This window comes from Neolamprologus multifasciatus, chromosome 23 (genome assembly GCF_963576455.1).
Source record: "Neolamprologus multifasciatus chromosome 23, fNeoMul1.2, whole genome shotgun sequence".
Classification (NCBI taxonomy): domain Eukaryota; kingdom Metazoa; phylum Chordata; class Actinopteri; order Cichliformes; family Cichlidae; genus Neolamprologus; species Neolamprologus multifasciatus.
The window spans coordinates 2,141,592-2,157,884 of record NC_140460.1 but is presented as its reverse complement, the minus strand read 5'-3'; the positions used below and the strand labels follow the sequence as shown (position 1 = coordinate 2,157,884).

The window sequence follows — 16,293 nt, the reverse complement described above, 5'->3', positions numbered from 1 at the left end:
CCTCCAGCAGAACCAGGCTCAGGGAGGGGCGGGGCCATCTGCTGTGACCGGTTGGGGTGAGAGTGCACAGACCTCACCAGACCAGTGGTGGCGTCGCTAATCGGTGCTTTCGCTAAAGCTAGAGGGTGCTGTAGTCAACAGGTAGCAGAACAACAAGAGGAAGTCCAGAGGGAGCCTTTGACTCAAAGGAAACTGCAGCTCTGGCTCAACGGCTGTGCATGAAAGATGAGGGACAAATCGTTTCAGCTGTTGACATCAGTGGGTTTGGGACCAGCTCAGTTCTGTTACAGTTTGTTCCATGTGGCAGAAATAACAGTTTAAAAGGTGCATGTAGGAGGAAATATTTTACATTTTCTTTGAACTGTGTAACTGTGGTTCGCAGTGGGATTGCCGTGAGTCTACACTGTATGACAACAAATCTTTACTCTGCATAAAACCATCACAGCCAAAGAAACACTTGAAGAGCAGCTGAGATTGTGGAGGCCTCAAAGATACACCGAGTTATTTGGACGATGTAACCTTAAAGATTATCAGGTGATTTCTAAAGTTATGTCAGTAGCTTTACGTCGCATCATGAATGTTTATCCTTTGGATTAATCCGTGACTGTCAGTACAGTAAGAGCACATTTAAGCTGCAAACAGCCACCTTCACGCCATTTACCACCACATAAGAATTTACCTTCAACAGTTTTCAACCCACCACTTACCCTTTGCTGGGAGATCGTCAAGCTTCGTTTCACGGCGTAATGGTGAGTGGCTCCAAAGGGTCTTTATAGTTTCGTTTTAGACGTCTGTGTTTATTTTAGCCGGGATCTATTTATTGCCACCTGCTGGAGGCGGTCGGAGCCACTGAAAGCTCCGGGAGTTGCCAAGTACAGCTTTTCCCTAAACATGGAGGACGAGCACACTTTGCTTTTGACATCAAACTGCTGTTACAATCACATGGTGACTCCTTTTTGTTGCACTTCAATCTTGTAAGTGTTTTTACTTGCAGCTTAAGAATTTTAAGACAAGTAAAGGCCAGAAGAGCAGCACTTTGAATCTACAAACGCTTGATGAAACGTTTTTATTCTATTGAATGTCCTTCACTTTCCTTGAATGATGCATCTGTTATCTTAATATAAGACTCACTTGAGCATGATTGTTTTTTCCCTCCATGTCTTTATGTTGCCCTCTAGTGGGCTTCATAAAGACATTCATGGCTTTGACACACATGCTGCACATCCATGGTTTGGTTAAACTTTATGATTCAGACCTGGATCCTGACAAAAGTTCATCGTTGGGAGGATCCTACAGTGTTGTGGTTCCTGTCTAACAATGGGAAATGGGGCTAAGCTGCTGCTGGCTAGCCTCCACAGGATGTGGCCTGACTGGGCAGCAGCCAAACCTACCCTCCAACTTCAGTCACACAAGAAGTGTTATGAAAGCTGCAGCCTTTGTTCAAAACATATCTGTGTCATATACTTGTAAAAACAGGATTTTAACTAAAACTTTATTTCATTTCAACAAGTTTTGCTTTTATTATTGACACAAGGCTCGCATTAGCACTTGTGTTTATGAGACAACACAAAAAGTATTCTGGCAAGTAAAAGAAGCACTGATGTACAACAAAAACATAAAAGAAGTCAGTTTAAATGCTTGGATTGAAATTAAAATTAGATTGTTTTCTCCAAATACTTGAAAGCTATTTAATCAACTACACCAAGATAAGAACCCTCATTAGATTAAATTATGTAACATGGACACTGGGTGCCAAAATCATCTGATGTGCAGATAACACAGGAATCTGAAGTTTACAATCCACACACAGTGCAGAAGGTTTATCATTTCCAGACCAGACAGCAAACAGGCAGATTCTCATGTGGAAGAAATCTGCTCTTTGTTGGCATTTTTGTAATAATGGAGAACTCGAGCTTTGCAACAATCATTCTCTTTTAATGGGTCAAGCGTGAGTCACAGTGACAACAAACACAAAGAAGCATACGGTGCTGCTGCATGTCTGTTTTTATGACTTACTTTGACAGAGTACTCTTATGTTGGTGACTTCACATCCAAGAATATTCAAATCAATAAGTGTCCAATAATAAATTAACCTACGTAGTTCAAAGACTTCCAGCTAGAAGAGGTTTTGACTGGCATTGTCATGTAAATAGTAGCCAGCTGTTGAAACTGTGGAGAATTCATAAGTGTGCACTTGATAACTGACACTGAAAATGGGAAAACTTTCAGTGCCTTAAATCTTCTGGGATTTTAACTGAAGAAGCCAGGCAACATAAGTAAAACACATATGGAAGCAAACGACATCTGCTGTCTAGTCTGTGATACAACGAACATGACGTGACTGAGGTCGGCCGTCTCCCTGCGTTTCAGTGCATCTGGCTCCAGAGACCAGAGGTTTAATCTGTCGCCGTCACTAAGAAACACAGAGAGGGGGTCGCAAGCTCACAGGCTGACATTACAGTTACAATGCAGACAAACCTGCGCCATAATAAACCCACCATGCAACCAAAAAGAGAATATGGACAAAAACACATGCATGCTCACACAAATTACATCTCCTGTATGCGCCGTTTTATCACAGCCGCTGAGTGGACTGTCTCCCTGTGTTTGAATGCATCTGGCTCCAGAGTCCAAAGGTTTAATCTGCAGCCGTCATTAATAAACACTGAGAGGAGAGTTCAAGCTCAGAGGCTGATATCTTTAAGACTACATGAGAGCCTGATTGTAAAATCCCTCTACTATATAAGTAATGTATACTGGTTAGAATGTAGATAAAACCCCTTAATAAGAAGAAACCTTTATTCACATAAGCGCAGAGTTTCTTATTTTATCTTCTCCAAGAAGGATCGCACCTCCGCTGGGTTGTAGCCCCAAGGCCCTTTCCCTCCCTGAGGAACATAGTAACAAATGTTAAAAGCATAATTAATTACACTTTATTATAAAGATACTAATTTAATTCAAATGAGAGGACAACAAACAGGTTTTTGTCACCTAAACTACATATCTGGTCCGGCTGCCATGAGCCTGGTTCAGTGCCAAAAATGTGCCCTTGTGTATGCTTCTTTAACTCCTGCACCACACGCGATAGTGTGTGTTGAGATAGCCCTTAATGCTGGTATGGCTTCAAATTGCGTGAGAGAAGCGTTGAGTGGAAAGTGAAAGAATTTGCCCTTGTTGCTCTCTAAAAACAACTCATCAATTAGCAGCTCGGAAAGAAACTATTCGAGAAATTGCCGGTTTTTGCACCTGTCTTACCTTGTAGAGCACTTTCCCAGCCTGCAAAACGTAAAGCCTCTCAGGCAGAGCTCCATACTTTATGGTGGTGACATCAGTCATTTCATCCACAACCACAGGACACAGGGGTTCACTCTGAACCAGGACCTGTGCCGCAGACAGCCTGTCCTCCAGGCTCTGGTGCTGGTTGATGTCATAGTTGTTCTTAAAGGCCCAACCATCTGCAAGTGAAACCGAGAGTGCGTCTTCACATGATTGCACCAGAACAATATAAACAGAAAGCATATAAGTAGTTCGTGTGTTCATAGAGATAATGAATGCTAACTGGGTTACAAACGTCCAATAACCAATCACAGATCTGCATCTCCTGGGTTTAGCTTCAAGCTGATGAAACTAAACATTCATCAGCAGAATTCAGATCTTAAAGAAACAAAAAAACTTCACTTTCTTGCTTGGTGATATTTTGGCCACATGTCTCCAGCCACAAATTTAACAGCTTGTACTCACCTGTTGAATGAGCCTCTGCGATGTAGATCACAAGAAAGTCGGCTACATCGCTGAAGTCCTTGACGAGTTGCTTGAACTCATCAAGTTTATACATAAACGGGGGTCAGGTGCAACTTCCAAAACTCAGCACAAGCGCTCTGTTGCCTGCGGAGAAACGGCAATGTTGGCGCAAAGAAGCATCGCATAAAAACAGACGAGTCTGGGGTCCTTTAACGCACCTTTTAAATACTTGGAGATGCTGGTTTTCTCGCGGTCCATAGTGACCACAGGTGAGTCTGGAGCTTCTCCCCCCACAAACGCCTCTTCTCCGAGAGACAGCCACATGTGAAAAGAAGCAGTTTTAATAAATGCCAAGGACATAAATGTCAGACCCCAATCCTCATAGTTAAACCTGGGATTCTGGGTCATGGTGATCTTTTCACCCATGCGAAGTATGAACTTCTTCGCAAGGCTTGGTGAGAAAAACTGCAATATCGCCAGCATGAGAAACAGTCCCAACATGTAGCAAAACATACATGCTGTCGACAAATAAAGCAGAACTTTTTGCAGAAACATGGCAGCAGCTTGCCGGTGGTACGTCCCGTGTTTCAAGGCGTCTCCAGCGGAACTCTTCGTATCGCTCGTTTAAAAGTGTTGCTCAGGCTCCCTCCCACTGTGCTGCCTTCACGGTCTTTCCTGTAAGATCGTTTATTTTACTAACAGAAGAAAAAAAATTATATATACGCGACGATAACAGTTGTTATTCTGCGCTTTGACACGCTTTCTGTTGATTACATATTAATATCCGCGTTTTCATCTTGCTAAGCATCCCATAGTTTAGCTGGGAGCTAATTTTCTTCAATATTTCCCACTAAGAAGAAACATCAAATCAAAGCCAAATTAAAAAAGGCTGGTAGCTGTCGTTTATACAAATAAGTAGAAGATATAAATGAGTACGACTGTCTTAAAATTAGCCGAGGTCCTGTTTTAGGTCCTGCTAGTAAGTGGTTGCTTGGCAACATGACCGTAGGCGCGTAAGAGGAGTTTTTTCTATAATTAGCTAAGGGGATGTAGTAATATTGTGATTGGAGCAGCATGTAACATATATTTCATTGCAATTATTTAGTTTTCCTTGAAGCACAGACAATCTGAAGAAGTGTTTAGATTATGCATCTGACTTACTTTACGTCAAAAGCATATAGCTCAAAAATAAAACTTATGAAATTTGTCCAGTAAGTTGTTTCCTAAGATTGAAATGATGACCAAAAGTTCATGCAACTAATGGGCATTTTCAAACTCGTGTCTAATTGTTTAAGAGATAGTTTAAGCTATCTGCTGCACTATTACCTCAATAATAAAATGAGCTCATTAAATTTGGTTTTCATTAATTCCTGAGTGTGTTTGGTTTGGTTTGTTTTTAATAAATGTTTAGTTTTGGTTAGGTCTACTGGTTTCAGCATTAAATTATTTTAATTTATTTATTCATTTTAATGTTATACCAACACTTTGTGATGACCTGTCATGTAGACATCCTTGTCTTAGTTATAGCATACACATACACCAAATCTCTTCCTGTATATTAATTTTATATATTATAAAATAAGATTATATTTGTGAGTACAACATAATCCAACCTTTTCAGTCAGTTAAGTTATAAACCTAATGAAAAATTAATTCTCCTGGAAAAACAGCCAAAGTTTTTAGATAAAGTCTAAACCTTTTAGCCATCTCTAATGGGCATGAGTATTATGTAATGGGGTTTTTTTTTCCCCTCTTTCCTTCAGAATAAAATCTATTCCCTTTTTCTGTGGACCTTTGTACAGATACATACAGATTATGTACAGCAACATAATCCTAAAACAGAGAGCATTACTTGTTGACTTTATAACCCTTAAGATTTGTAAGTAGCTTACAAAAAAGCTTGCTGGTTTGACCTGTATTTTTATATTTGTTCTTTTCTTGCTGCCAAGACATTTAATGCCAAGGCCACAGATGAAGGAATAAGACTAAGTATATCTAAAACTGTCTAATATGCAATAAAAAATACACCTTCTAAACACGTGAATTTCATGCAAATTCCAATTGAAACCATATTAAGATCTGTTTGTCCTTTAAAGATGTGGTAGCGCTAGTGATAAGCATATATTAACTTTCACAGTGCGCTTGCAGGAACAGTCTTGTATTATGTTTTTATTCTCGTCATATTTATTTAAAATTATACGTTGTTCTAAGAAAAGTTTGCATTATGTTGCATTAGTTACCTAGTGTCAACGCCACAGTTTTCTGTAAACAGGCCCACAGCTAAATTGTGAAAACCTGGGTTGACAACCCACAATGTAACTTTGTCATGTTAAGGGAAGAGAAGCTGTTAGGTTCAGACAAGCCAGATAGTGGGGAAGATGTCCCAGGACTGTTGAACTTGTTTTACTTGTTTTCTAATTGCAGGCCACCAGAAAGATGTATAAAAGTCATCTTATCTCTGGGGTAAAAGAAAGGGAGATTTCAAAGTCAAAAAGGCAGGCTTAAGCCTAAATCTAGTTTTCAGTGGGACGAAGGAAGTGCAGTTTTTACCTGGCTACATGAACACACTCACAGGTGGTGGTTGTAGTTTGTTTTAAAAGCCAGCTGTCAAAAAGGTTACATGGCAAATTCTTTCTTTGACCAGTTTCTCCATGAATGAGCTCTCAGATGACAGACTACCTTTTATTTACACAAACTTGTGAGCTGTTCTAATTATTCACAATATTTGAATTTCATTTATCTACATGGTATTTATCACAAAGTGAATTTCACTTTTATTTGGCCAAAAAAGAAAAAGTTACATGATGCTTTTATTGTGAAACAGTGTCATCTCCAATGTTCCCTGTAATGTTTCACGTGTCTGAGCCAACACACAAACTCCCTGAGCGGACACTTGGACCACTGTGAGCAACATCAGACATGTGCACTGTGGTCATGCCAGCGTCAAATCCATCTAAGTTACCTGGTTTATTAAAATAATCAAACTACTTTTAATTAACTGCATTAGCCCACCTACAATGAAAATTGTAAGTGGGCTAATGCACCAGTGACACACTTGGCTGCCTTCACCACCCGTATCTGATCTTCTTTTGTTTCTTCTGTGCAGCTGGTGAGCCACATTGTGGAGCAGTAGGTCAGAATACTCTCTACTGTTGACCAGTACAAGTTGGGCACATTGGTAAATAGTTTTTACACTGTTTTTTTAGGTCAATGAGAACCCTGTAATATAAAGTTTTCAGATAAAATATAAAGGCTACCTTCCAGTGTTAAAACTTCTACATTTGCAAACAAAAAATCTGGGATGCTGTGTAAAATGTTGATTCTATTCACAACACACAGAAAACTGAGGAAATGTAACATTTTAAGGAAAAGTAAGGGAGGTAGTTTTGAATTTGAAAAAATAAAAATGGTCTCAAAAAAGACTTGTGTTTATGACTGTGTATTGTGTAACTGAAACATGCACGGTCTTTCTTAAAAAAGAAGCCATCTGGATGGGAGCACATTTTGCTCTAAAGCCTATGTAGCTTTTAGCATTGATGGTGCCTTTCCACGTGTGCAAGCTACTAGCTACATAGGCACTAATGCACCCTCATACCACGAGGGATGTAGGCTTTTGACCTGAGTCTTGATAACAAAATTTGTTGGTGAACTGTGTTGAGAAACAGCAGTTTCTAAAAGTGTTGCTGAACCCGTGAGCTGATTCATTCATGTTAGAAAATCTTTCTTCTACCTTCTTTCTTCTACTTTCTTTTACCTGCAGCCCTGGAAAGACCAAATCGTCTTGGGAGAAAGTAAAAAGTATAAAAAAAATACTTCAACCCATTAAGAAGGCTTACTTATCTTAGCCTAATCTTATAGGCTATAAGGTCTAAAGAACAATAAAATGTCTTGCAGTGAGGTCAGAAAAGTGAAGAATTAAGTTTTCTTGTGTCTCGCACCAATATAAGAAAAACTGGGAGCCTCTTACTATTTGTCCACTTGTTGCAGGATCTTGCATGACCCTCTCAACCTTCTTATCTGTGACACCTCATGGGGAATCCTGTTGAAGGCCGTTTGTAGCATGGGTCAGTGCCTCAGGAGGTCAGCCCTAGAAAAGATTGCGTATGTAAGTAAAGTTTATTTTTGTAGCACTTTTCAGGACAGAGAACAGTTGCAAAGTGCTTTACAGAGGTAAATGGATTAAATCCAGACCCATGCCAAGGGCAGAGGGTGCAAAGAGATATTGGTAAGCTGTTCCATAGTTTTGGAGCTAAGGCAGAACCCCCTTTAGTTGGAATCATAAAAAGGCCCCTATCTGAGGACACCATAACCTGACTATAGGGGCAGAACAGTTCCATAATGTAGGAAGGACCCATAAAACTAAGAACCAGGATTTTAAAATGAATTAAATCAATGAATAATTTTATAATAAATATTATGCTTTGGAATAACCTTCCTCTCCATATTAGACAGGCTACATCAGTGCCAGTTTTTAAGACTTTATTAAAAACCTATTTTTATTATCTGGCTTTTAACTCTGTGGGTAACTGATATATATATATTTTTTTTTTAATTTTATTGCTATGTCTGGTTTTATTAAGTAAGTAAGTAAAATTTTATTTATATAGCACATTTCTAGATAAAAGATCACAAAGTGCTTTACAAGGTAAAAAAACAAAAACAGTCAAAAGTTAACAAAATGCAATTTTAAAAATATGTGTTTTTAGCTGTTTTTTAAAAGTAATCACTGAGTCTGCAGATCTTAAGTTCTGAGGAAGAGAATTCCACAGTCTGGCGGCCATTATTACTATGTGCACATTAGTATTGTACAGAACTTTGGTCTACTAAGTGTGTTTTTAAAGTGCTATATAAATAAATAAATGATGATGATAAATGATGAACTCTAAACATAACAGGAAGCCAGTTTAAAAATGTCAGATGTGGGGTAATTTTCAGAGACTTGTTACAGCAGCATTTCGCACAGACTGGAGGTGTTTAATAAATGTTTTAGTCAGACAAGAAAACAGTGCATCACAATAGTCCAAGTGAGAGGAGATGAAGGCACAGACAGCATCTCCACTTAAATAACAATAGTTATGCTGTGATCTTGATCTATAATAATGGTTCTTGTAAGCTGAGTATGATTTAAGCATACAGTTAATAATTATTAACATTAAAATTACAGATTACTATGCCACATACATGTGCAGTTCAGTGAATCCTTGGTCTATAAAATGGGTGAAAAAAATCTTTTTTAATTATTTTTTAAACGTAGCATCTTCAAACTGCCCCCTCAAACTCCCTTAGAGATAAGTCTTAGAGATAAGTTTTAGAGATAAGTTTTAGAGATAAGTCTTAGAGATAAGTCTTAGAGATAAGTGCCAGGCCCTGAAGTCCTCCAATTCATTTTCTGCCGTTTAGACAAATAGATCAGAGGAAACAGAGGAAACGAAAACTGCCGTTTTAAGTAACACACAGGAAATTATAAACAAACTCAAACCTTTAGTTTAGTAAATTGGAATAACCGGACGAAGAAACAAAGGCAGCACAAGTCGCGCATTTTTACAGCCGATATTTTCCTCACACTTTACTCCCTCCATTTATCTCCTAAGGCATTTATAAACTTTCCTTCACCTCCGTGTATTTACGCAACTGTTTCGATTAGTCTTTACTCAGCATCTTCGTTTCCACGTAAACACCGCAAGATGGCGCTGCAGAATTTTCTAAGAAAATGCAGTTCTTGTTAAGAGAGCGAGAGAAAAGCGATCACTCACAGGGTGAGGCATCCGGTCAGCATCGCAGAAAAGAACCGTTTGATCATAACTGAAATGAAATCTGTGGGTTACTTAGGCAACAGTGGTGGTTTTGATTGGTGGTTTTCTATATGAAGGTTTTGTGTTACCGCTGATATTAAACTTGTTTAGATAATTATTAAGTTTGGCCACAGAGTGGTGGCGCGTGCCTCTCAAATGACTGCCATCAATAACAGGAAAGCTTTAGAATAATTTGTGCTTTTTACATTATTTTTGAGAAATGTTTCCAATTTAAGCGCAACAATAGAGATTAAATCCCATGAATATTACTAGTTATTGAAAACTTTTTTTAAGAACTCGTGATTTTCATGAACAGATAAAATAACTGAAATCATTTTGGCGGCTCAAGCAAACTGACCAATTTAATTGAATGCAAAGGGATTTATTGGTATAAACAGTTCCCCTCACGTTTTTATTTTTCTTTAAATTAAGCCAAGCCTCTGTGGAAAAGCAGCGTGGAAACCACAGACACAAATCCATAACCAAACGGACTGAGATGGAGAGTCCTGATCCGATCTGCTCAATAAAAGCCTCGACATAGCCTTGTGCATATGAAACTATGCTTGTGGGTCATTAAACGCTGAAATTCCGTGTTGTGACATTGTCTCGATCACATCATGATTAGTAACAGCGGGCTTTGAATGATAACAGCGCATCATAAACACGCATGCTGATGCAGGATATTGCACACAAGTTTATGGGAGTTTATTCGAATCTTGATTCGTGCGTAACTGCTGCATCGTCCCGATCCAGATCTTATCCCCCCACGGAAGCACGGACACCGTCCTTATTGGCGCTCCTGCATACCGGTGCAGCTATTGGGTGTCAATCTCACGCAAAAAGAGGGGGGAAGAGAGAGAGTGAGAGAGAGAGAGAGATGTGTGCACAGGATGCTGTGATGTCTGGTCGCCACTGAGAGGATGCTATCGATCAGGCGTGCAAGTCCTTCCTTCTCCGCTTTGATAAGCATGGTCGTGTGCGCGTTTAGACTCTTTCTGCTCCTCGTAAACAAATCGGACAAGGTAGGTGTTGCCAAATCCCTGAAGTTTCCCACTGTGACGATTTCCCCCTGGTTCATATAGACTGCAGCGATTTGTTGACCTTTTTCTTTTCACGCGCACAGGTAATGTGAGCGGGGACCGCACTGGGTCATTAATGCAAAACTCCTCAGCGCTGTTCGGGATGGTGAGCCACTGCCAGACCCCTGCTTTCACCGACTTCACTGGCTTGACGCTCTCCGTGTACGGCAGCAAGGGAGACATCTGTGCGCGGCGAGCAGGGAACGGCTTCGGATCGCAGATTTGCCGGAGCCCTCATGACACCCCGACTCACATGAACTGCGCCAGCCCGAAGCGACTCTCCGCGTCCGAGGAAAAAGCGCATCTGTCAGGCAAAACTGCGCGCTTGTGCTTCTCTCTCCCGCCGGTGCAAGGTAGGCTCTGTCGGCACTCCTGCTGCTGAGCACGGAGGATGTTGCAAAGTCCTTTAACTGAGTGGATTCGCCAGTTGAAGGAAATTGAAATGTTTTTTTCATCTCTTTATTTAAAACAAACGTTGTGGCACATTCAGCCAGACAGTTTGAGCAGTTAGCAGTTCTGGTTATTTGAGAGTGATTTAAAAAGCCATCATCTGAAGGAATATTGCTTCCACATGGCTTCTAAAGAGCGTCCTTTGATATAGCTGCACTTTGGTGTAAAGAGCATTGTTTGCAGTTGTGCGTTAGGCCTTTTAATTAAACTCAGACCTCATGTGGGTGCTGGCCAATTCATAAACGGTCTATCAAAGACTCCTGTGAAGGGATACAGAAAGCTGCCAAGCAAATGTGCGCTTCCTATGTGTGTTAACAAGGAATAGTTTAGTTCAGTGTCACATTGGCTTATCTAACAATAGGAAAACTCTTTCTTGGACAGCTGTAGCTGTCTATTTTGTCTCAATTTGAGACAAATATTAGGGCTTTTAGTTAACTAAGTATGCTTAAATTGCTAAAATATTCTTATATGAGTCATTTGGTGCCTGTTGGTTAAAAAATGAAGAAGCAGGGCTGGAGGTTTATCAGTGAAGGGAAAATCTTTAAAGCAAAACTTAGATGAAAGTGGAATATAAATAGTATACAGAGTGGAAACTGTGTTTTTAGTCTGTGCTATCCTGTTTAGACAGTGCTGCTGTGAGTGGGTGGAGGTAATTACAGCCCCGTCCTAATTCTGATTAGACTGAACAGACTTTTATATTAGCAATCACCCTTGCAGCAAGAAGAGGATCAACGGATTTGATTATTGTTTCTCGGTCCTAAACACAAACCACATGTCTGCTGAATGTGTCTCGGCATTTATGAGTTCTCTCAGAGCACAGTTGTGCCCTCAGCCCTCCATCCCCAGCATCCCGCACCACAATGAATTGTCTCATTGTCTTTTCAGCGCTTTTGAACTCGCTTCCCGTAAATTGTGGGAATGCAAGATGTGTTGTGTGTTTGTAGTTCACGTTATGCAGATTAACACTGAGGCAGATGCCTGAATGTATAAAACAATTGAGTGAAATTTTAATAAGGTCATCCTTTTTATGGCAAGCAAAACTTCATCCAGCAGTTTCCTTAAGCACGCACTGATTCAGCGACGTTATATTTTATTGTAGCTTTCAGGAATACAGAGTTTAATTACGTTTAATGTGAACTCTAATGTTTCTAGCCTGCACAAAGATGTGCTGCATTACAGGCATTTTTACAGTGTTTTATAGTCATGGAGTATGAAAATGATCTCAGTGCTCATCGGTCTTTTGTATAATGCCTCATTTCAGCCCGGTCATATTACGTACTCCCATTTGGGGACAGAGCTGGAATTAAGGCTGCATTCTCCACCATTACTTTAGATTTATTCTGAAAGGGATCTCAGAACAAACAGCGCCTGTAATATTTCTCCTAATGGAAGTGAGACAGCGGAGGAAGAACTTAACTCAGATAGGAGATTCCCGACCTTTAACGTGAACCCTGTAATTGCAAAAAGTGAGGTATTACTCAGTGATAACAGCGATTCAAATGTAGGTGGTGGTGTTTCATCTAATCCTTGGAGGAAAGCTGTCACGCACCGCAAGATGTTTGCATTTGGAACTGCTTTGCTGGTTTTCTAATTGCTCCCAAACTGCAAAAAACAAGCTGTATGCCAGTTTTTCTTCATTGTGTTCGATTGTTTGCACAAGTGTTTACAAGTGCAAAACCACTGACTTGAATGAGAGTTGGTGAATGAGAGAGCATTAAACAATAACAATACATACATATATATAATGTTTAAAGAGCTATGCTTTTCCATTTAAAAATAGTTTCCAGCATAACTATAGAAAAGGACAATTTTCTCTATTTTTCTTCGCACCAAGTCAAATAACACTTAAATCTGTGCATGACTTTAGACAGTGTGCTTATTTTTGCCGTCCTCTTTGTGAGTTTAACGCTGGCTAATCACTCTAACACTGCAGGTCAACTGTGCTATAAATATTAGCGCCCACCAGCAAAGAAAATATTAAGCCTGCAAGGAAACCAGCTGAATATCAGCTTTGAATGAATGTCTACTCTAGCATCATTTGATATCTTACTGAAGTTTCTTCTGGCCAGAACGATGCTGCTGAGTCTGAGCTTATTTAAGGAAATGTTTGAGTCTGAAGAGTTTGCTGGTGTCCCACACTGCTGCTCTCAGATAATGCACAGGATGTCTCTAAAGAGATGAGTAATCAACATTTGAGCTTGTATGTTTTTGTGCCACACCGGTGTACCAGTGTAAGCACATAAACTCACCAACCTCCATAGCATCGATCTTATATATTGTAAACAGACACTGTGTGAGCATACACTGCGTGCACTGATATCCTCAGACACTATTTTTATGGGTATGTGGCGTTGGTATCAATGTGAAATTCCCTCAGACTGACTTGGTTTCCTGTGTTTTCCCCCCAGACGTCAGACTGTGGGGCGATAATCTGACTGTTATGAGAAACAACCAACCATTACAGAGCTGCTTTCAGCCTCTGAAGTGTAATACACTTAATGACAGCTTCCCAGTAGCCCGTGAATAATTTCAGTTGTAAGTGCAAAGTCTTTATTGTGAGAAAAGCAGCGGTTCCAAGCAAACTGTGTGAATTGTTCCCCGTGTGGTGTCGAATGTATCTGAAAAACAGAAGAAAAGCTCGTCAGAGTCGCCTTTTCTTAAAAAGTCAGACAAATCAGAGTAATTAAAGGTCCCAAAATATCCTCATTCATCAAAACCCAGTGTTGAGCCAAGCCTAAGAGGAAACTGGTGATTACATAAAAATATCAGTATTCCAATACTTTCCGTTGGCTAGATTCTGAGTATAGGTTTTCATCTAAATCATTAGATTTGTGTCACATCTAAATGTTTATATATCTATAATTCTGGGAGAATATTTGCTTCAGCTGCTTCAACGGGTTTTAAATTTCTTAAACTACCTGTGACCTGAGGCTTAAAATGCCTTTAAGCGTATTTGATGTATGCCCAGACAATATGATTTATTTTGCTTGGATTTCACTGTTTCTGGGGGAGAGTTCAGTTGTGTTGTTGCTGAACTGTTTTGCTGAAAGGTTAAGAAAATCGACACAAATTAGTGACTTTACATCGTGGTTTGTTAACTTGTTACCGAAAGCAGTAACAAATATTCTCCCCAGTAAGCTTCAGGAATGAAAAAGTGTCATAATGTCATAGTTGGTAATTAATGAAATCTAGTCTAGAATAAAAGTCTAAAATTTAATGAAAGTTCATTTATTTTTATATTTTAGAGGCTGTTAAGCAAGCTAGGAAAATTTGGTGTTATCCTAACTGGGTCACAAAAAAATCAAGGCAATAGTTAAAGAAAACAAATCATCATCTGGGTTAATATTCAGCTGTTGCAGAGTCATTTTTTGTTGTTTGCTTTTTAAACTTTACTTTTTAAATAGTGAATCATTTGCATCTTTTTTTTTCTTAATTAAAAATATAATTTTTTAAGAAAAGAAAGGAAGAAAAAAGTTCCTCTCCTTCTGTGTAAAGGAGAAAACGCTGACACGAGCACTGAAATATCAGTTTATTCAGTGCGGCTGAAGTTTGTACGAAGGCTGTGGGTCTCAGTATCGCTGTAACTCCTTTTGCCAAAAAGTAGTGGCAGTGATGAAAAGCTTATAGGCGCTTTTTCTCGAAGATATTTTGAAAGACTGATCAACCCTCAGAAACGTTTTGCTGCTACCGCTGCTCTGTGACATTTGACCTTTTAATTTCTCTGCTGAAGCTAACCAGATCGTGAAAAACTACACAGCACATTTTTTGGTTATGCTTTTATTTTTTCAGCCAGCTGTACTTTATGTGGAATGCGTCATCGTGAACTGTCTTCTCTTTGTCCGCTTGTTCTCCTTGGAAAAACACACACGGACCTGTTTATATATAAAAAGTAGCACATTGATAGTAACATTCTTTTCCTGGGTTTTCTCACCACTCGGTGCATTCCCACGAGCTAAAGAGCCTCAGCCCACGTCTTTGCATATTGCATGAGCTCAGCAGTGAGTTATGGGCAAATGCGAGGGTGCTGCCTGGGAAGGGTGTTGCAGGGTGTAATATTTGCAGCATGTTCCATTGATTCATAAAGCGAAGGCCCGGTGATGATTCTGCAACGGTATTCCCGTAAACCTCTGTCTGCCTGAGACGCTGGATGCTGGGTAATGGAATAAAAGCGCTTCCTGAGTCACAGCCACTAGAGAGGGAGAACGAGAGAACACCCCTTGTGTGGCATGAATCACCTCAGCCCAACTTGGCCTGAGATCCACGTGGTGTGTATGGAATCAGGAGGTATGGCAAAAGGAAGAGACGAGAGTTGCATCAGCTGCGGTCGGATTCTGATTCGATTTGCTAAATGAGCTTCAAAAAAGCTAAAATGTGATGTTTGCTGTGCTTTTCCTTTTCTGTCGTGAGTGTCAGTAAGGTCAGATGTTCTCATTCTTATGCGACCATTGTGGTATGACTATGGCATCTCACTCTAACCAAAAGCATTCTGACTTGCATTCTGCCAAGGAATCCAAACAGTCACACAGCAAAAATATGATCTGGTTTGAATAAGTGTCGAAATATCTCTGGAATACCAGAAGACATTTGCCCGGGGCCTCAGCTTAATCAAGAAAAAGCTGCAAAGTTGGCTCAGATATGTCATCATAAAGTGTATTTTTAGCACAAACCTTGCCCGAGGCTTTTATGCGCTCTTGGCAGTGAGAGGAATAAGCTGCCAGGTGTCTTTGTTTTGGAGCTCAGCATAGAAAAGATAAAAAAAAAAAGACTTTTCTCTGTTTGCCTGGACAAGCATGCCGCAGCTGACCACACGTCTATACAGTCTGCATTACTCATGCATTTTCAGACAGCAGCGACTCCTCTCGCAGAGCTCTCCGTGTATGACTTAGCACATGGGTGGGTTTCTGATTTACATCTCGGCTGTGCCACTTGCTGTTCTTGGCTCAACGCTGCTGTGTTTCATCAAAGAAAAATCCGCTCCACTCTTGAATGTGGCAGTAAAGACGACCATCCGAGCCTGGAAGCTCATGGGCCACTCACAGCTGTCAGCTAGAGAGAGACAGGAAGAGAGGAAGACATGACGGGGGAAAGAAGAGGAAGTAAACTCAATGAGCTCCCTTAACAAGTGCTCAAGACCCAAATTGTATGAGTATGAAAAGGCACTGTTTGCATCTGAGTTTTAAGAGAGGCTCCTATTTCATCTTTTTCTGCCAGAGAGCATTTCAGCAGTTTAT

The 16,293-nt window shown here is 40.0% G+C and overlaps 2 protein-coding genes across 4 annotated transcripts in view; one reads left to right on the top strand and one right to left on the bottom strand.

Moving 5' to 3' along the window:
• Positions 1 to 1,914: 1,914 nt before the first annotated feature.
• Positions 1,915 to 7,816, bottom strand: dio1 (iodothyronine deiodinase 1). 3 transcript variants are annotated; one of them, XM_085151315.1, is made up of 5 exons: positions 7,709 to 7,816; positions 3,960 to 4,043; positions 3,742 to 3,885; positions 3,256 to 3,455; positions 1,915 to 2,888 (listed from the first exon to the last, which is right to left on the bottom strand). In XM_085151315.1, exons 2-5 carry the CDS (start codon positions 3,997 to 3,999, stop codon positions 2,823 to 2,825), a joined length of 450 nt encoding a protein of 149 aa, XP_085007441.1. In that variant the 5' UTR covers positions 4,000 to 4,043; positions 7,709 to 7,816; the 3' UTR covers positions 1,915 to 2,822. The 3 variants fall into 3 exon arrangements, with proteins under 3 accessions (XP_085007441.1, XP_085007440.1, XP_085007439.1); XM_085151314.1 differs by lacking the exon at positions 7,709 to 7,816 and adding an exon at positions 4,257 to 4,685; XM_085151313.1 differs by lacking the exon at positions 7,709 to 7,816 and having other exon boundaries at positions 3,960 to 4,686.
• Positions 7,817 to 8,297: 481 nt separating this feature from the next.
• glis1b (GLIS family zinc finger 1b) overlaps positions 8,298 to 16,293 on the top strand; it is a 99,438-nt gene continuing 91,442 nt past the window's right edge. The window contains exons 1-2 of the mRNA XM_085151283.1: positions 8,298 to 10,555; positions 10,657 to 10,965. Coding sequence (XP_085007409.1) covers positions 10,689 to 10,965 — 277 coding nt within the window. The 5' untranslated portion in view covers positions 8,298 to 10,555; positions 10,657 to 10,688. The remainder of the gene's footprint in view (positions 10,556 to 10,656; positions 10,966 to 16,293) is intronic.